The sequence below is a fragment of the Phodopus roborovskii genome, unplaced genomic scaffold, assembly GCF_943737965.1.
Source record: "Phodopus roborovskii unplaced genomic scaffold, PHOROB, whole genome shotgun sequence".
Classification (NCBI taxonomy): Eukaryota; Metazoa; Chordata; class Mammalia; order Rodentia; family Cricetidae; genus Phodopus; species Phodopus roborovskii.
The window spans coordinates 29,978,924-30,000,113 of record NW_026126480.1 but is presented as its reverse complement, the minus strand read 5'-3'; the positions used below and the strand labels follow the sequence as shown (position 1 = coordinate 30,000,113).

The 21,190-nt window shown below is 43.6% G+C and overlaps 1 protein-coding gene across 1 annotated transcript in view; it reads right to left on the bottom strand.

Annotated features, from left to right (window-relative positions):
• Otoa (otoancorin) overlaps nt 1-20,924 on the bottom strand; it is a 67,817-nt gene extending 46,893 nt beyond the window's left edge. The window contains exons 1-8 of the mRNA XM_051192005.1: nt 20,919-20,924; nt 20,796-20,826; nt 20,652-20,679; nt 19,370-19,457; nt 16,696-16,827; nt 13,755-13,990; nt 8,451-8,554; nt 2,853-2,953 (exon numbers count right to left, since the gene is read on the bottom strand). Coding sequence (XP_051047962.1) covers nt 2,853-2,953; nt 8,451-8,554; nt 13,755-13,990; nt 16,696-16,827; nt 19,370-19,457; nt 20,652-20,679; nt 20,796-20,826; nt 20,919-20,924 — 726 coding nt within the window. The remainder of the gene's footprint in view (nt 1-2,852; nt 2,954-8,450; nt 8,555-13,754; nt 13,991-16,695; nt 16,828-19,369; nt 19,458-20,651; nt 20,680-20,795; nt 20,827-20,918) is intronic.
• Nucleotides 20,925-21,190: the final 266 nt, after the last annotated feature.

The following is a 21,190-nucleotide window of genomic DNA, read 5'->3' as shown; positions in this document are numbered from 1 at the left end:
GTGAAAGGGGGTAGGGGTGAATATATTAATATAATGTATAAAATTCTTATTGAATTAATAAAAATATAATTAAAAAGTAACATGCACACTAATTCCAAATAAACAAAGATGACAGGATGAAAATAATTCCTTTGTGTGCATAGAGTATATATCCCTTATCCACTCCTCTCCTGTTGGGCATCCAGTTGGCTCCATCCATCTCTTAGTTGTTGTAGAGTACTACAAGGGACACTGATGTGCAAATTTCCCTCTGACCTGCTGACTTGGAGGCTTTCAGGCAAATATCCAGGAGTGTAGCTGGGTCATATGGGAGATCTAGTTGATTGTTTGTTTAGGGACATAGTCTCACTCTGTTGACCAGGTTGCCCTCGAACTCACAGAGATCCACTTTCCTCTGCCTCCCAAGTGCTGTGATTAAAGGCATGTCCCAGCATGCCTGTGTTAAGGCTTCCTTCTTGTCTCTACCCTCACTGTTTTTTGGTTGGTTGGTTGGTTGGTGGTTTGGTTTGGTTTGGTTTGGTTTGGTTTGGTTTGGTTTGGTTTGGTTTGGTTTTTTTTGTGTGTTGGGAAAGGAATTGCTGTTGTGCACTACCAGGCTGGGCAGGAAAATGTTACTTTTTAACAGTCCAGTGGCTGAAGGTTTTTAAGGCCAATTGTTCAATTTGTGGTTTTAGACTTACTATGCTGAGTACAGACAATGCAACCCACAAATTTTCTGCTTTGAAAAGTGAAAATTACTTTTTAAATGGATAAAAAAGTTTATAGATGGCCCTGCTATAATAGACAGAGAATGTGTTCTCTTTGCAAGACACTAGGCTTTAGCATATATAATACATATAGTACTAAGTGTATGTTCAGACTCTGTATTTCTGCTTTGTTTTGCCTGCATGTACAAGGGTATCACTCTGCTATCTTACACTACAATTGGACTCATTGTGGTTTTACCTCCTACTTCTAACAGACATCGCACGCTGTATGCCGGTACACTTTAATTCTGTATTTTAAAAAGTACTCAATGGAGTGGGGAATAGCTCGGTGGGTAAAGTCCAAGCATGAGAGAAGGGTTCAGATGCCCAGAACCCACAGAAAGAGTCAGACAAACATAGCAACCCCCTGTACCCAGCACTTCAGAGGCAGAAATAGGAGCTCCCAGGACCAAACTGGTTAGCTCTACTCGCCAGAATAATGAGCTCTGGGCTATGCTGGACACCCTGTCTCAATAAACAAAGTGGAGAGAAGGGCCAAAGAGAAGACTCAGCAGTTGAGAGCACTGGCTGCTCTTCCAGAGGACCCAGGTTCAATTCCCAACACCCACAGAGAGGCTCACAGCCATCTGGGACTTCAGTTCCAAGGGATCCGATGTTCTGGCCTCCACAAGCACATGGCATTGCAAGTGGTACATAGACATGAACACAGGCAAAACACTCATACAAATATAAATAACAAAGTAGTAATTAAAAAAAAAAGCTAGAGCAATCAAGGAAGAGGCACCTGATGTCAACTTTGGACATACACACCCTCCTGCACACATGTGCAAATACAGTAGCACACATGTGCATCCACACACTCTGGCACACATGACAAACACACACACATACACACACACACACACACACACACACACACAGAGGGTGGTCTCTTAAAATCCCTCCCATGAAGATTAACCCCTGTGACCATACACAATCCCCTACCTGCTTCCCTATATTTGTGGGTCACGAGAAGTTGTCCAAGGGTGCCTGATCTTAGAAATCCCCCCAAAGCTCAAATCTCTGAGAATTTAACTACAACTACTTCCTGAAAATCACTCATCTTTGAGAGAGTAAAGGGGGAGGAGGGCTGACAGGGTTCTATACTTCAAAGACCAAAGGCTGTAAAACAGCAAAAATGTCTGAGGTTCCTAGTCTCCTAGGTAAAAGGGAACCAGGGCTGGCGAAATGGCTAATCAGGCAAAGATTCTGGCCATGCAAGATTCAATTTAATCTCTTGAATCCATCTTGGAAGAAAAGAACCAAGTCCCAAAAACCCTCAGACAGGCACCATGGAGCGCGCACACTCACACTCATCTATGCACACCATGCATATGATGGTACAAGAGGAACCAAGTCTTGCCTGGCTTTATAACAATCATACACAGCTGGATGGACTGCTTTCTGAAGAAGGCAGTCCTCTGATGCAAGGTGAGAGACAAGACCCATGTGCTTTCGTCTTTGTTTTAATGATGCCCATCCCCCTGCTCTGTAGGAACCTCTGGTGAAACATTCTTCAGTGGCTACATTTCAAAGTCACAATGCCCAAGGGATCTTAATGTCATTGAGTCAACATCAGAAGGAAAGAGACAAATTGACTGGTGAGTTAAGTAACATGAGCCACAAACATTTCTCCACTGTAAACTCTAGAGTTCAGATCTAATCATTGCTCATGTTGAAGTAGCTATTAATAGAAGTCACTATTAATAGAAGCAGCCATTAATCCATGTTGCTCTGGCTTGAGCTCAGGCTTCCAGGGACTGGAAACTCGATAGCTATTGTCCTTGGCTTTTCTTGAGTACAAAAATCTCCTCACATAAGTCTTGGTTCATAGCCAATGTTCCCTTAATATTATGTAGACCATGTCAAAGCACCCAGTTGTTCACAGTTCCTTTTCTTCTAAGCTCTTCTGTGCTAGAATACAACCCCACCACTGAACCCTGGGGCTTTGCTCCAAGAGTTTTGTTTAAAAGGTAGAGATAGTCTGGGCTGAGGCAGGTGTAAGGTTCCCGGAACACCTAACTTACTAAACATTGGAAGTTTAGAGCACATTTCATTCAAGGTGTATTAACAATAAGGACATGAAGATATACTTTTCCAACTTACTTCCATAGGACTGATCTTCATAATTTCTTCAAATGATAGGTGAACCATGTATCTGCCCAAAATCCATAATTTTTCTGCACTGACCCATGAAACTGAGCCATCTACAAAGAGAGAGACATAAATAAATAATAAGTAAATAAACAAATAACAGCTTCTAAATGGGGAGGTGGTTCCGCTGGGCTTGGCATGTAATTATAAGAATCTGAGTTGCAACCCCCAGAACCCACAAAGAAGGAGGAGAAGGAGAAGTGAAGAAAACCAGAAGAAAAGAACAGAATACAGGCACAGTTGCACACACTTGGAATCCCAGCACTGGACAGGTGGGGATAAGAGGCTTCCTGAAGCTGGCTAGCCAGCCAGCCTAGCCAGATTAGTGTGGCCCGAGCTCAATAAAAGACTTTGTCTCAAAAAATAAGATGGAAGGACTATAGAGATGGCTCAACAATTAAGAGCCCTAAATGCTCTTGTAGAGGACCCAAATTCAGTTCCCAGCACCTGTATTGGGCAGCCCACAACCATCTGGAATCCTAGCTTCAGGGTAGCTAACACTTTCTTCTGGCCTCCATAGGTATGCATGAGTGTACACACACACACACACACACACACACACACACACTAATCACACTGACAAAATAAATCTTCTAAATAAAAAAAATAGGGTGGAAAGGTGGAAAGTGATTGAGGGATATTCTCAGCACTGACCCTAGCCTCCATATATGTGCACATGTATACATACATGTATCACATGGTATGTAGTGATCCAAGGCATCTTTGATGTCAAGACTCCTTGTGGCATTTCTTAATTTATTCAGCTATCATGTATTGAGTCCCACTATGAGACCCCCACAGTACACATAGACCACAGCCACAGATAGCCACCACCTGAGACTTGCCACTCAACTGTGTGGTCCACAGATCAGCAACATCAACATTACCTGGAATTTGTTAGGTACGCAGATGGTGTTTTAAATCTTGAGACCAGAAAATATAGTGATTTACTTTGAGTTCAGCTCTTTAGTCAATAATCTGATAACTTGACATATACTTGACTCTCCTTTATTATTACCTTCATTTTAACCTAGTTAGAAATAACTAGCAGGTCGTCATGCTTTCTACCACCATGTTACTATAGCTGAGTGAAATCAAGATTACCTGCATGTACTCCAAATGCTCCCAGGATCTGTTTGCCTGGAATGTTTTTCCTTAACTTTTACCTACCTTCAAGGCTGGGTTCAAATTGTCTTCTTCCTATATGGTGGGGTAGATGGTGTGCTGTGGTGTGTGTGTGTGTGTGTGTGTGTGTTCCAAAGGACAACTTTAGGTGCCATTTCTCATTTACTACCAATTTCTTCTTTATCTTGGGGATTGCCTGAAATGGGGTCTCTCACTTGCCTAGAACTCACTGAGCTCACTGAGTAGAGTACGCTGGCTGGCCAGAGAGCCCCAAAGATTTACCTGTCTGTCCCTCCCTGGCACTGACACTATAAGCACACATGTCCACTTGGGTTCCAGGGATTGAACTCAGGTCCTCAGGCTTGCAAGGTGAGCATTTTACCAAATGAGACATCTCCCCAGCCTTTTGATTTTGCTTTTGTTTTTGTTTTTTTTTTTTTGTTTGTTTGTTTTTTTAAGGTGGTGCTAGGGGTCAACTCCAAGGCTTCACACATGCCAGGTAAGAAAGCCTCTACCCTGTTTTCACTTAGCTACAAGGTCTTACTCAGTTGCCCAGGCTGATCTTGAACTTGCTGTTCTTCTGCCTTAGCCTCCCAAGTACCTGGGAGTAGTACAGGTTGTCCTATCAAACCTAGCTTAAGCCTTCCTTTATCTCCTTAGCTGGAAATAATCTCTTTTCTTTGACATTCCCAGAGGAGTCTCTGTGTTACTGTGTTCTGGCATTTGAAATCCCCCATCTGTAACATCAATAGAGCTTTAAGAACAATCAAACCAGGACCCAGAGTTAAGTTTCAATGAGCTGGACTGGCTGGTGTTGCCCCACCTCTAGGCCTTTGGTACAGATGTCACAAACAGCATTATAATGGTGACATTTAGAGAAAAGAAAGAAGTGAGAGCATGTAAATCTGTCATCAAGATCTGTTTTGGGAGATGTGCGCACTGGCAAGGTCTAAATGAGACAGACAAGTCATGGGCTGATTCACAGAATACTGTTATCTCCTTAAGCTAGGGAATCAGAGGTATGGGGATTGGGGACTGCAGATATAACCGAGTTGGTAAAGTGCCTGCCTCAGAAACACAGAGACCTGAGTCTGCATGCCTGGCATCCACAGAAGCACCTGTAACCCTAGCACTCCAGAAGTGGCAGTGAGGATTTATGTGTATCCAAAGTACTCACTGGCCCCTAGTCTAGCCAACCAGTAAATTCCACATTCAGTGAGTGACCCCTTCTCAAAATAATAAAGTGGAAAGCGATAGAGGAAGACACCTGAAGTCTACTACTTCTAACCATCACACATATACACACACACATGCATCCACATCACACACACATGCACCCACATCACACACACATGCACAAGCACCCACATTACACACACACACATACATGCACCCACATCACACATACACATGCACATACACCCACATTACACACACATGCACTCACTTTACATGCGTCCACATCACATACAGACACACATGTGCACACACACACAACACATATATAAATTTTTTTTTTAAATTGAAGTCTATAGATGTCATCGTTAGTATCTGGGAGAACATGTGGCCAGAGAAACAATATTCACCAAGATCCAAGCTGAATTGGCCTTTTCTCAACCAAATACAAAGCATGAGCTGCATTTCTGCAGAGCCATGATATCCAAGCATGGACAATTTTAATAGTCAGACTTCAGCCCGTTACTTCTGGGAAGTTCATGAATTAAAAGAATATAGGGCCCAAATAGAATGAATCTAAATTCATTGTAATTCAATAATGAAACTTGCCACACACAGGGATTCTAGACAGAAAATAAGTTCTCAACTAAACTGGCAATAAAGACTTGAATGACCTCCTCAATGTTGTGTAGTGTGAGGCTCAGGTTCCTGGAGGCCATGACTAGAGGGAATTCATTCATGTATTTAAGACATTGCGTGTTTAAAGTTACTCCCACAGGAGTCTCAGAGATTAATTCCAGAAAAAGACAAGTTGGCATATTCAGTGTCCCAGCCTGTTGGCTTCTTCTTATCTTCCAACACAATGAGTTCATTCTCACTCCAAAACCTTTGCATGTGTCTACTGTCCCCCACCATTGGATGTCTTCCCTCCCTGAGCCTCACATGACACAATCTCCTCATCTTGGATTTAATCCAGATGGCATCCATTGAAAAGGTCTTCCCTGATTTCTTAGTTCAGAGATTGGCCAACCTAGCCAACCATGAGACAACTCAGACTACCATCTGTTTTTATATAGTCTGAAAATAAAGAACAGTTTTTATATGATTGAAAGGAAAATTAAACAACACTAATGTTTGGTAACACATGAACATTATGTTAGTTCATTTCCCAATGTCCATACAGAGTTTCACTGGGATTCAGGCCTCCTCGTTCATCCACTATCTGTGTCTGCTTTCAAGGTGTGATGTCTGCCACATGCTCAAATGGCAAAATATTTGTTAGTTTTAGGTATGAGCGTGTGTGTGTGATATACCTGTGTGTATGTGTGTTTATGTGAGTGTGGATACATGCATGTGCTTGAGAAGGCCAAAGGCTGAACATAGGTGTCTCCCTTGATCATTCTCCACCTTAGATGTTCAGTGTGGGTCTCTCACTTGAAAATTTGGCTACTCTAGCTCACCAGCTTCCTCCAAGATTCCCAGTCTGCACCTCTTGTGGGCTGTGATTACAAACAGACTGCCATGCTTACCTGGTGTTTATCGGGGTACTTTACCCCCTGAGCTGTCTCCCCCATCCTATTTTCTGATCTTTTAAAGCACTGTAGAAAGGCCTTTACCAACCCTGTTTGTCCCTCCTATGCCATTTATCCACTTTATTTTCTTCATCACTGCTAGCAGTCTCTAAGTACTTCTTTCTCTCTTCCCCTCTTCTCTCACTCTTCAGTGGCATCAAACATGGTCCGCTGTAGATCCCCAAATCCTTAACCGTTCTAGTCCCTTGTACACATGTGCCAGCATTTTCATGTAATCAACACACATCCCCACCTACACTTTAAATCAGCTCTAGATCATTTGTAATACTGAACACAATGAGCATGATATGCTATAGTATTGTTCGGGGAGCGATGGCAAGTGTAAAGTCTGATCATGTTCAATGCAGACACAACTGATTGCACATTAGTAAAGTATTTGTCAAGCAAACAAGAAGTCCCGACCTGAGCTTAATAGCCAGAACCCCAAAAAAAAAAAAAAAAAAAAAAAAAAAACTAAAATCTGACCAGGAATGGTAGCACATGCCTTTAATCCCAGCACTGCGGAGGTAGAGAAATACAGATCTCTATGACTTTGAGGCTAGCCTGATCTGCATAGTGAGTTCCAGGCCAGTCGAGGCTACACGGTGAGACCTTGTTTTAAAACAAAACAAACAAACAAAAAGCCTGATGTAGCACAGGCTTAAAATTCTAGCATGTACAAATGGAGGCAGACAGATTGCTGGGGGTTGCTGGCCAACTAGCCCATCTAGCCAGCAAGCCCCAGGTCTCAATGAGAGAGCCTGTCTCAAGTGATGGTGACCATCTGAGGTATGACAGCTGAAGCTGACCTCTGATCTCTGCGCCCAAACATACACACACAAAGGAAAAAGAAAAACTTGAAATTCTACATTAGCTCCTATCTATACTTGGCAACTCTAGGACATAAGTAAGGCTTTAGTGCACATCCCTCAAAAAATGCACCCCAAGGAACCCACAGAAAATTTTCTAACAGAAACCATCTTCTGTCACTTTAATGCACACTTTCTTTTTCTGTTTCAAGACAGGGTTTCTCTGTGCAGCCCTGGATGTCCTGGAACTCACTACTTAGACTAGACTGACCTTGAACTCGCAGAGATCCACCTACCTCTTCCTCCTGAGTACTGGGATTAAGTGTGCCACCACACCTGGCTAATTTTACACAGGTTTTAAAGTTGTGATTCCACTCTAAAGGCTGTCACCAAATGTAAGATGACTCCACAGAATAAGGACTCAGGGTCACTTGTAAGACAGACACATTCTTATTCCAGAAACTTCAGTGTCTGAATTAGTGGAATTGGAATGTGTTTCTACTCTACCAGCTACATACCATGGGTTCTGGAAGTGTGGCAGGAGAGATGGAAAAACAATCACAAAAGCAGGGGACTGAAGAAATGGCTTGGTGGTTAAGAGCACAGACTGCCCTTCCAGAGGATCCAGGTTCAGTTCCCAGCACCTACATGGCAGCTCACAGCTATCTATCGTTCCAAGATCTGACACCCTCACACAGATATGCATGCAGGCAAACACAATGCACATAAAATAAAAATAAATTTCAAAAATTTTAATAAAAAAGCAATGGAATCAACCCTAATTTGGAAGGTGAAGCACCTGCCTGGGTGGTAGTGTTCCCCTAGAAATCACTCCACCCCGCCCTCACCCCCTGGCAAGCAGCTCTCACCTGTGATGTTGAAGGGTGTCCTTAGGATGCCGGTCATCCAGGAGTAGAGAGCTCTCTGTGTGTGAGCTGAGGTTTGGTCATAGAGGTCTTTGAACACTGCAGATCTAAGACATAGGGACACAAGTGTCCATTAACACACAGGTGGTGCCCACCCTGAAGCAGCCATGAGAGCTCTGTGCCCAGGGCTGCCACACTGGATCCTCCACACATCTTTGTTGTGTTGACAGTTTTCCTCATTTTGCCTCTTCCCCTTCACAGATAAACATCTTGCAATGAGCAGCCTGTGTGTGTGTGCGCGCACACACACACACACACACACACACACACACACACACACACACACACACACATGCTGCCTTAGCTCTTAATTCCTCTGGTATGTGTAATGGCTTTTGTTGAGACCTAACTTATGTAGTTGGAATTTCCTTTGGGCCACCAACCAGCTCCCAAAAATAAATATTTGGAGTCTTGTTATTAATTATGAATGTTTGACCTTAGCTTAGGCATGTTCCACTAGCTCTTTTAATTTGATTTAACCTGTTTCTATTCATCTGTGTTTAGCCTCAGGGCTTTTTACCTTTCTTCCATTCTGTATGTGCTATTTTCTTGTTTCCTCTGTGTCTGTCAGGCTGGCCCCTGGCATTTCCCTATTATCTCCTTTTCTTTCTTCCTTGAACATAAATTTCTCCTCCTACTTACTCTCCCTACCTGGAAGTTCCACCTATACATCCTACCTTGCAATTGGCTGTTCAGCTTTTTATTAGACCATTCAGGTGCCTTAGGCAGGCAAGGTAAAACAGCAGCACATTTTTACATAATTAAACAAATGCAACACATCTTTACATAGTTAAAAAAAATATTCTGCAACATAAACAAATACAACACATTTTTACACAACTGAACAAATGCAACACATCTTTGCATAGTTAAACAAATATTCTGCAACAAACTTAAACACTCTATAATCCACTTGTTTAAAGTATATAATTCACCTGCACTCCCAAAAGCAGAATCCATTCAAGTTCAGCTTTGGATATACAGCAAACTTGAGGTTGTGTCTCAAGGAAATGCAATCATGATATTTTTTCAAGAAACTGGATGGAACTAGAAAATCTTGTATTATGTAAACTAGACTGCTTTCTGAGCCTGCACTGAGCTCCTTATATTCTCTCTAGTGCTGGGATTAAAGGCATGAGGTCTTTTTCTCTTTTAGACTGATTCACTCTAATGTAGCCTTGGGTGGCCTTGAACCCACAGATATCCATCTGTCTCTGTCTCCTGGGTGCTGGTATTAAAGGTGTGTGCCACCACTACCCAGCTTCTATAGCTAATTAGTGTGGCTGGCTTTGCATTCTGATCCTTCAGGAAATCTTTAGTAAATCATAATTAGTATATCACCATATCACCCCTCAACTCCTAGCTCCCCAGCTCCTGGAAACCGCTAATCTACTTCCTCTCCATGAATTTGTCCATTCTGGATACTGTATATAAATAAAGCCATGCCATTCATCACTTCTGTGTCTTGCTTCTTACACCTACATGATGTTTTCACAGCAGACACATGTTGGAGCAGGCATCAGACCTTTGTTCCTTTTTATGAGTAAATAATATTCCATTATCTAGGTAGTCTTCATTTTGGCTGCCCAGTCATCAACCGGGAGATATTTAAATTGTTTTCACTTTTTGATTTGCTTCTCTCTTTGTTGGTGCTTGCAATTGAAACTGAGGCCTCACACATGTGATATACATGCTCTCCTGGTGAGCTACACACACACACACACACACACACACACACACACACACACACACACACCATCCTCTTGTTTGCCTCTTAAGGAACTACCGATTGTCTCCACAGCAGCTGCCTCTCTGTGTGTTCTCACCATCATCACAGTTCATCTCTGATTTCTCTAATTGCCTTCAATACTCGTTATTTTCTGGGGTTTTGATAAATGATCTATTGCTGGTGTGAAATAGTCTTGTCACTTTCTAAGTCACTGCAGTCTGATTTGCCACTGCTGTACCCCCATGGCTCCAGTCACCATCATCTTCAGTCCAATCCAGAGGTCCTGACTGGTACAAATAGGGCTTTCCATTTCATAGCCTCTGGCACTGCCCACCCTTCCTGCTCATCCTGAAAACCTTCTAAGCCTATGTATCCTAGGAGCCTTCTTCTCCTCTCAAACCGTGAGTAAGTCACCACACCCACACCATGAGTAAAACACCTCACATCAACACCATGAGTTAAGCTCTCCACATCAACATCATGAGTACAACTCTCCACATCAACATCATGAGTACAACTTACGACACTCACATTGTGAGTACAATTCTCCACACTAAGACCATGAGTACAACTCACCGACACCCACACCATGAGCACAACTCATACCCACAGCATGAGTACAACTCTCCATGTCAACACCACTGAGTGTAACCCACACCCATACCATGAATAAACTAACAATTTCACCATGAGTACAAGTCACCTCATTAACACCACTGAGTACAACTCTCCACATCAACACCATGAGTTCACCTCTCTATACCAACACCATGAGCACAACTCACCACACCAACACCATGAGTACAACTCATACCCACACCATGAGTACAGCTCACCACATCAACACCACTAAGTAAAACTCACCACATAAACAACACTGAGTAAAACTCACTATGTCAACAAGGTATCCACCTTTTCTAATAAGTATTCCCACCAGCCTCTTCTACAGTCACTCTGTGTTTGAACATACAATATTTCCCTTAATCCCCACACAATGTTGTCTTTGTATCTTCTAGTTCTTTCTTTTCTTACCCTTAGCTTTTTGTTATACTTTTGTGGCCATAAATACATCTTATTTCACTAGAAATGCATAATTAGCACTGTAAGCACTCCCCCCAACAGTGTTCCACAGTGCCCCAGCATCATCAGCTGTCTCCAACACCTACATCAGGACCCCAAAGGAGCACACAGCCAAGACTTGTACTACTCCACAGCTGTGTTTCTGGTGAGTATGTGTGTGTGTTTAAGTGTATGTGCGTGCACGTGTGTGTGTGTGTGTGTGTGTGTGTGTGTGTGTGTGTGTGGTATGTGTTTCTGTTTTCTCTTTTGTTATAAGCATCATAGCAAATTTTAAAAAGCTGTTTAAACAAAATATTGTAGTTCTTGCTTTTCTGGACGTACTCAACACACTCTGCACTATGCTTCTTTTCTGGAAACCAGCAGTGGGACTCAATCTTGAGGTGCCTCTCAGCAGGGGGTGTCCAAGGCCCATCCCCCAGGAGGAGGAGCTCTCAGGTGCCCTGTGGAAGCAGGAGAGCAGGGCACAGGGCAGAGACAGTGAGCAGTAGTGATGTGGCGCTCCTACAATGCCTGATCTCACTGGATCTGGATGGCTCCATGTTCATACTGCATTTTGGCTGCAGAGTGGGCTGCAGCTCTTCTGCCATCTATGCTGCGGCTGTATGGCTACTCACAGCTGGTGACAGCTGTGAGTGTCAGTGCCCTGGAGAGGCAGCCCATCCACTCCTGTAGCAGCAGGGACTGAAGAAGCCACGGCCATGAGCTGAGCACACTGTGCACCGCAGTATGCTTCCACACCACTGTCCATCACTGAAGGCAGTCAGCACAGAAGCTCACACAGGGCTGGGGCCTGGAAGCAGAAGCTGATGCAGAGGCCATGCAGGGGTGTTGCCTACTAGCTTGCTTCCTCTGGCTTGCTCCTGTTTTATTTTTTTTATTTTAGCATGTGTGTACGCGTGCACATGCGCGTGTGTGCATGTGTCTGCTTATCTGCATATACACAGTATATGCGTGCTGTAGCAGCAGAAGCCAGAAGAGGGCCTCTGATCCCCTAACATGGGGTTATAGGTAACTATGAGATGCTGAATGCATGCAGATGCTGGGAACCAAAGCCAAGTCCTCTGCAAGAGCACCAAGTGCTCTTAAGCACCAGGCCCTTTCTCCAGCACATTGTTTCATTTCTTAAGAGTGAGGATAAGTTAAAAAAGCAGAACAATGTAAAGACACACACAGAGACAGACACACACATACATACATACACATACACATATGCATACAAAGTGGTATCATTTAAGGGAAAACTTTCCCACTGCAAGAATGCTGTTTACCGTTCCCTGTGGAATGCTCCTGTCTGAGAGTGAGTCATTTAGTCTCTCTGTCCTTCAAGTTCCTTGTCCATAAAGAACAGGAATGGGAGGGCAGGATATAATGAGATGGGGAGAGAAGACCTGGGGCAAATCCCCTGTGGTTGCCTCAGGTCAGGAGGCAGAGCCCTCATGAACAGGATGAGTGCCCTTGTCCAAGAGACTCCAGAGGACTCCATGACCCTTCCACCAGCAGAGAACACGGCAAGAAGATACTGCTATGAACTGCAAAGTACAAAGATACCAAATCTGCTATGCCTTGACCTTGAACATCTCAGCTCCCAGAGATAAGTGTCTGTTGTCCAAGGTGCCCAGCCTACAGCTGACTAAGATGGTCAAGACATTGTGGCACTATTTTTCAGTGTGTTTTAAGACTTTTTTTTTTTTTTTACTTAAAACAAAAACATTAGTTTCCCATTTATGGAAATGAAGCTAAATTTACTTTAACTTTTTCTTTTTCATATATCCATATGTGGTGCACATGTCTGTTTGCATGTGTGCCTGTGCCTATGGAGGTTGAGGTTGATGTTGGGATCTTCATTGCCTTCTTTTGTACGTTATTTGCTGAAGCAGAGTCTCTCGATTGAGCCCAGAGCTCATCAATATGGCTAGTCTCCCTAGCTGGCTTGCTCTTGGAAATTCCCTATCTTTGCCTTCCTGGGTTGGAATTACAGGCAGGCTGCCACATCCACCTGCAATTTACATGGGCTCTGGTTATGCAGACTCTGGTGTTCACGATTACACAGCAAATGCTCTACTACTGAACCATTCCCCAGGTCCTAAAACAAATCCCTTTTAAGCAAAAAGGATGCAGGCTTATAAAGAAAATCATGGAACTAACAGGGCAGGTAGTAGATAAATGTGACAAATCATAGGGCAGGTGGTAGACAGATATGACAAAAACTAGGAAAATAGTTTCCAACTACTATAATTGAGAGAGAAGGCAGTTTTAATGAAAGCATCTCTCAACTCAGCTTCCGAAGATGTATGCCTACCTGAGCCCACCATCACCTCCCTTGCTGGGTATGCCTACTTGAGCCCACCATCGTCTCCCTTGCTGGGTATTAATCTCCTTGAATCACCACAGCAGCCCGAGCAGCACACAGAATCAAGAGTTCAGAGGAGAAGACTCACAGGTTCTTAAAGGCATCCTCACGCAGGTCCTGGGGTAGCCTCTCTGTGACATCTGGCTGCAGAAAGCTGCCCGGGGAGCCTCTGAGCACCCTACTCAGAACTTCCACACACTGCAACGGGTTCAGCACCTGGAAACAACGCTCCAGTGTGATGAGAAACAGGCTGCGGTTCACACCAGGGCTCTGAAGGGCCTCTTCCCAAATGTCTCCCAAGTTGATGACAGTGTCCTTCAGGTCCTGAAGGAAGGAGAGAAATAAGAGTAACTGCAGCTCTGTGACCAAAGTACATGAGAAGACAGCTTGAAGGAGGACATGTTTATTTGGAATTGATGTGTGGTCGCTTGGTCCCATGTGCTTAAGCAGAGCATGACAGGGGTGGGATCTTGTAGATGGGGTTGAGCAACCCCACCACATGGTTGATAAGATTCATAATCTTCTAAACCTGCCTCCCATGACCTCCTTCCTACAATTAGGTTCCATCTCCTAAAGTTTCTACCACATCTCTCAGAATATTCCCATCAGCTAGGGACCATGAGTTTACAGGGCACATTCCATATTCAAACCATCACAATCACATGAGACATGAGAGCTGCCTCTTGACTCAGAAGCACTGCAAAAGACTCACATACTGAAGAAATTCAAGATAACATTTCATACCATGCTGAGATGTTGAAACTTCTAGACCTTTCCATCACCACTGGATCAAAGGCAAGACTTTCACCTGCACTTTCTGCACAAGGCAAGGAGGCTTCCCATTCTCTGGGTGTCTAGCAGCATGAATGTTTCATCTTCACTTTCATTGGCATAGAACTGACTGTGGTGCTTCCTCTGGGGTGACCATAGGTACCAGACTCCACAGTAGGAGCAGGATCTTTGTCACAACAGGAATCATTTGCATTTTCACAATGCACTACATCTTGAGATCTTTCCAGTCAACACTTGTTGAGAGTTCCTGAAGTCACTAGACCTGCTGCTGAATTCTATTCCTTGATGTATTAAAGAAACACACAATTTACCTCTGTGTTTGTACTGGGCCCTTTCGTGAATGTTCTTCAAGATAATTGACATTCTTTGTAATGTTCCGTATTTATTACATAGATTTTTTTTTTTTAAACATCACTCTGAAATGGGCCCATGGCTTCCTTGGCCAGGAACCCACTTTCCAACCTCAGATTCAATCTTTCTAAGATGTGTCACTAGAGGTTAACTCTCCAAGATTCCATTCCCTCATCTGAATACTAAAATGCAAAGTTATTTCTTACTTTGGTTGCAGGTGCTATGCATGGAATTCAGGGTGTTGTTCTTCCTAGGCCAGCTCTCCACCACTATGCTAACCCTTCAGCCCTTTCTCATGTGTGTGCATGCATGCATGTGTGTGCATGCATGCATGTGTGTTAAGTGTAGACAGAGCTTCACTCTGTAATCCAGTGTAGACTGAAACTTTCTAGGTAGCCCAGAACAATGTCAAAATCGATTCCTGCCTCCATCTCCTGAGTTTTAAGAATGCAGGCATAAGCCAGCAGTCTCTGTCCCACAGGCAAAAACTAACCCATCGCTGGTGTGTGTGTGTGTGTATGTGTGTGGGTGTGGGTGTGTGTGAATAAAGTTGTATTGGCATATACCCATATCTAAAAGCAGAGTTAATTAATTGTGTAATTGTGACTGGAGGTGTGTGGCCTATAAACATTACATTTTGCTTGTTTGTTTGCTTTTGAGATAGGATCTCTCTGTATAGCTCTGGCTGTCCTGAAACTCACTCTGTAGACCAGGCAGAACTTGAACTCATGGAGACCCACCTACCTCTGTCTCCTGAGTGCTGGGATTAAAGGTGTGTGCCACCACTGCCTGGCAACATTACATATTTACTCTCTGGTCCCTTGCTGGTCATTCCCTTAGAAAATAACTCATATATAGAAAAGCCTCAATAAACATTTAAAAGCATAATTTAAAAAACATAATTTTAATAGATTTTTAGTTGAATCCTTTTTAAAAACTGAAGTTCATTTCAAAATGAAATCTATCTATACAAAACTAGTGACTGTTATGTTTTAATAACTAATACTAAAGTAAGAACAGATTGGGAGTTAGGGGTGTAGCTTGCCCAGCACTCATGAGACCCTATGTTCAATTGCTAACACTACCAAAATAATTAAATAGAAAGTATATAACCATTAAAATGTATAAATCATCTTTTAAAACCTTGTGAATTAAAACTAATAAGAATCTTAACATGTTAGAGCTGAGAGATGGCTCAGAAGTGAAGAGTGTGTGCTGCTCTTGCAGAGGACCTGGGTTCAATTCCCAGAACCCAAGAAGGACAGCTTACATCTACCAGAACCTCTAGTGCCCTCATCTGATCTCCATAGGTACCAGACATACACATGGTGCACAGACAGACAAAACTCTCATACACAATAAAATAAGCTAACCTAAAAAAAAAAAAAAAAAAAAAAAAAAAAAGTCTTTCCATCATCCTGAGTGCACATGAGGAAGCTGAGGCTAGGCAAGGGTTTGACTCCATTTTAGAACAGTGATCCACACCCAGCTCTCTCCAATAAATGGACACTAGCCCTCAGCTCTGGAGTTCCAGGGCATTCTGGGGCTTGGGGATCTTACTCTTTGTGCTACACGTGTTCCTCACCTAGTTTTATAGTCACTGTTAGCTGTTATTTGTCTTCATCCTGCACTGTAACCTTAAGGACAGGGGCATTCCTTTCTACACCCACTGCACAGAGCAATCACCCTCAGACACGTACCAATTCAAACTATTAGAAGACCCTCAGTACACTTAGTGCCCATAAGAGCAGAGAAACTAAGGAAGAAAAGCCAGGCCGGAGAGTCTCAAGCAGTGAAGAGAGAAAGAAGAATGACCAAGGCCTGAGTAGGCCCAGCAAATACCAAATGACCCCACACCTCCTCATAAGATGCAAAGCATGCCTCACCAGGGGGTCCCACTTGTCCTCTAATAAGCATTTCATGGCAGTTTGGAACTGCTGGGCATCAGTGTCCCTCAGGTCTTCCAGCAGCTTCTGGGGCTGGTACAAATACTGCTCCAGGTGGGTTTCCATGACAGCCTGGGTGTGGGAGATTCAGACGGTGAGAACAGAAGACTGGATAGTGGGTCAGCACTCTGGGCAGCCGCCCAGCAGGTTCTCCTTGGCTCCCTGCAGAGCCCACCAGCTGGGGATTTTGTAGTTGCAAATACTGTAAAGTCCAGCGAGGGATTCCATACAAAATCCAGATTTGCAACTCCACTTAGGAAATGCAAAGAATGGGAAATGCTGGACATGCTTCCCCCTTCAGGTAACCAGCCTGACTTCCCCGTCCAGTGACCTGCTTGGTCCTTGTTGGAGGCAGTGGGCCCCTGAGGAGAACCTGAGTGTCCCTGGTTTCTTACCATTCAAACCCTAGCACTGAGCAAGAAACAACCCTAGGCAGAATGAACATAAACGTGTCGGTAGTGCCTTCTCAGGCCACCAGGAAACCTTTCCTCTGCTATTTACAAACTTGTTTTCTTTTATTTAGGAGTTTTGGACTTGCTACTACTGTTGTTCAGTTTGGGGAATGGGAAATCTCACTATGTAGTCCAGGCTGGCCCTAAATCCTCACTCCTCTTGTTTCAGCTTCCCAGATGCTGAGGTTGCTGTTGTAAGCCCAGCCTCAGTTTCTTAAAGAGGCAGTGTGGTATAATGCTTGTGGGCAAACACTGGGCATAAAAGACAACACATATGCAAATCCCCATGTTCACACTTACCTAAATTTCAATTTAATTAGATGATAGGAGATGTCATTCTGTAAATATGTTTCTCATATTGGTTAATGAATAAAGCACTGTTGGCCAATAGGAAAGCAAGATAGGTGGGACTAGGAGACTAGGAGGAGAGAAGAAGAAGTAGGGAGGAGTCAACATGTAGAGACTCGAGAGAACAGAAGTCTGGGCCCTCTCTCCAGTAAGATGAGACCATGTGGAAATACTTAGATTAATAGCCGATAAGAAACTAGTAACTGGCCTACAGTTTTATATCAAATACAGCATCTCTGTGTGTTATTTGGGGCTGCTGCAGTGGCGGGACCAGACCAGCAGGAAAAACTACTCATAACAAAAATTATATACTATATATTTGTGTGTTGTGCTCTGTCGTTTGAGAGGGGTCTCATGTAGCTCAGGCTGGTTTCAAACTCACTGTGCAGCCAAGGATGATTTGGAACTCGTGATTCTTCTGCCTCTAGCTCCCTAGTGCTGGGGTTGTGCGTATATGTTAACCATGCCTGTCTCCTACATTGCTGGGGAATCTAGCCTGGGGCTTTATGCATATTATGCAAGCACTCTGTCCACTGAGCTACACCTCTAATCCATGGACGTCGTCCTACATCTGTACTTGCTGAGTTGGCAATCCTATTTTTGGGCCTCAGAATCCACATCTGGAAAACAGAGGCCACCATAATGCTCACCATGCAGGGTGCTGTGAGAATTAAATGTCTACAGTGTCCTCGATGGTGTCTAGCACAGAAGTACTCAGCAGCATCTACCATTCCTCTCTACTCGTGTTTAGTTTTTATTTACTTGGTGTCTGTCTCTCCCTCAAAATAGTGGGAGCCATGTGGGTCTCCACCTCATTCTCAGTGTCTACACCTATGCCAACCTGCCAAGGGTGTAGAGATGCTGAGTGAAGATGTGCATGTAGCAGTAATATACCTACCAGTATGGGAAACCTTACTGTCAGAGAGAAAGGGGTCACTCATTACTGCTAATTATACATTGCCTGCAGTGATGAAGACACATGCAACATGGGCCCAACGGCCCTTCCAGATGGAGGAGCAAACAGTGAGCAAGCACCCCTCTGGGTGCAGTTCTGCTCTGAAAGTCTGTTGATATTTCTGTTTTTATTAAAACGTAAGTTAAAACTGGAAATAACAAAGAACTGTGCTGTTCCTTTATTCGTCAGCCTATGAAGCCTATGATGTGACTTCTTTGCTAAAGAGAGTAACAGTGTGTATGCACTGAAATAACACATCCTTAGTTTCACATTGGTTCTCAAGGTACCATCCTGAGCTACCAGCCATGCCAACATACCCCAGTCAACACCTGCACTGTGCCCTACTGATGCTCTAGCCTAATGCCCACTACTGTCATCCGCAATTGTGTACATGTTGAATATGGTTTATCTCCCAAGGCTCATACATCAGAAGTCCAGTTCCCAGGAATGTGACATTAAGAGCTGATGATAGCTCTAAGAGGTGATAGGAATGATGCCCTTGGAAGGAATGGAGATAGTTCCCATGAGGCACTGGTTAGTTCTTAGGAGAGGATTAAAGTGAACTTGACCATGAATCCTGCACCAGATTCCTGTCTCCCCACGCGGTCTTTCCCTCTCATAGGTGTACCCACGGTTGTAATGCCATCTACCAAGTTTATACAACCAACTATGTCTTTGCAGGAACCAGCACTGTACTGATGGATTGTTAGCCTCTAAAACTATGAAGTAAATTAAACTCTTTTTTTAAAAGATTTATTTTATTCATATGTGTGTATATGTGTCTGTGTGAGCATATACTCTGTGTTTGCACTAACATGTGACCAAAAGTATAATGCAGGAACGGGCCTCACATACACACCTGCAGGCTGGGGATGGTAAAGGCCACATTCCGTGAGTTCAGATAGGCAAGGACTCTGTGGGACAGGTCTGCAGTCCACACGTGGGAGCTTCAAGCAAAGACACATGGGAGAAAGTCAATAATCAGGGCCCCTGCAAACATTCCTGTACCAGTTACGTTCCCTAAGGCTCAGAGAGGAAGGTGGAAATGGGCCAGGGATGCTAGGCACTTTATATTAAGAAGCAAGAGGTGCCTTCACCTTGGCACAGTGGGAGGAGGTATGTTCATGAATGTGTGCACAGGTGTGTGTGTGTGTGTGTGTGTGTGTGTGTGTGTGTGTGTGTGTATTCATGCATGTAGATATCTGAAGACAACCTCAAGTATCACTGGGACAAGGTCTCATTGGCCAGGAGTTCACTGACTGATTCAGTGAACTGGATGGAGAGTGGGATCCTAAGAATGTCCGGTCTGTAGTGCCCCTGCACTGGGATTCTAAGCATGTGCCACCATACCCAAAACATTTAAGCATGATCTGGGGATCAAACTCAGATTCTTGTGTATTTGAGACAAGTACTTTACTGAGTGTGCCATCTTCCCAGCCACTACAAACAGCTTTTTTACATTCTCTTTTTTGTTATAGATAATGGATGGATGGACGTATAAGTAAATAAATAAAATTGCAGCCTGAAAGAATATATCTAAAACCACCCACAGGAGTTCTCATAAGGAGAGGGATGTCTACCGGCGCCTTTCATCTTAATGTGATGGCTGTCCCTGCAGGGCACAAGGACCACATTTCCTCTTCTTTATGGGATGCATATTAAGATTTAATGTTAACAACATTCTTCCTACAACACAGCCACATCACCCCATCTCTCCAGTCTCTCACACAGGCCAGAGCATCACAGAGCAGAGTAGTAATGACAGCAGGCCCTGGAGCCAGGTGCCAGGGTCACAGCTCTGCCACTCCCCAACTGTGTGGCCTCCACTCACCTTCCCCAAGCCTCATTTTCACTATTCTGTCCAAAAGGATAGCAACATACCCCAGCTTGAAGAGTAAACACAGATGTGTTTCTCTTCAGCAAGCACTGGGAATAATGTTGTCTCCTTAGAAGCACTCCAGGCATCTTGGTCATAAGCTACAGCAATGGAGGAATAGTGTTTGGGGAACAAGTGGGTAAAACACTACACATTGGTTGATGCTCTTTGCAATTAGCATATACTACTTTTCTCAAGTAAGAAGCTCCATATGAGAGTTATTAGGACAAAATCCATCCCTTCCAACCCCTCGGAGGCAGATTACCTTTCAAACTGTATGAGATCCAGTAATGCTACAGTGGGGACAAAATGAAGAGACAGCTTTAAGCGGAATCATTCTACAGACACCACATCCACATTCTCTTTGAAGGTCTCAGAAGGTACACATGGGACAGACTGGGAACATTACCATTCAGATAGCTTCCCTCTATTATTTCTTCCTAAAAGGCAAAGAGATAAAATCAAGTATAACATTCAAATTGGCAGCTCCAGTAGAGGGGACTTTGATTAAAATAAAAAATGGAATACTCACCGCCATTTTCTGCAACAATGGGTGTAAATCTGCAAGAAAGTCATTGGATATGTGACTAGCACTGAACTGTATGACCTTCATGAAGGCAAATGTAGCTATCACAGGAGCCTAACAAAAGCCACACAGCTTTCCATGAGGTACAATCATTACAACAACTATGCCCAGTGTGAGAAAACCTTGATTTGCAGCCCCCACTGAGAACCTTCGCTCACTGCCACTCAGAATGTCAGTGTCTAACGTATGACTTTGAACAAATAATACACACTAATAAA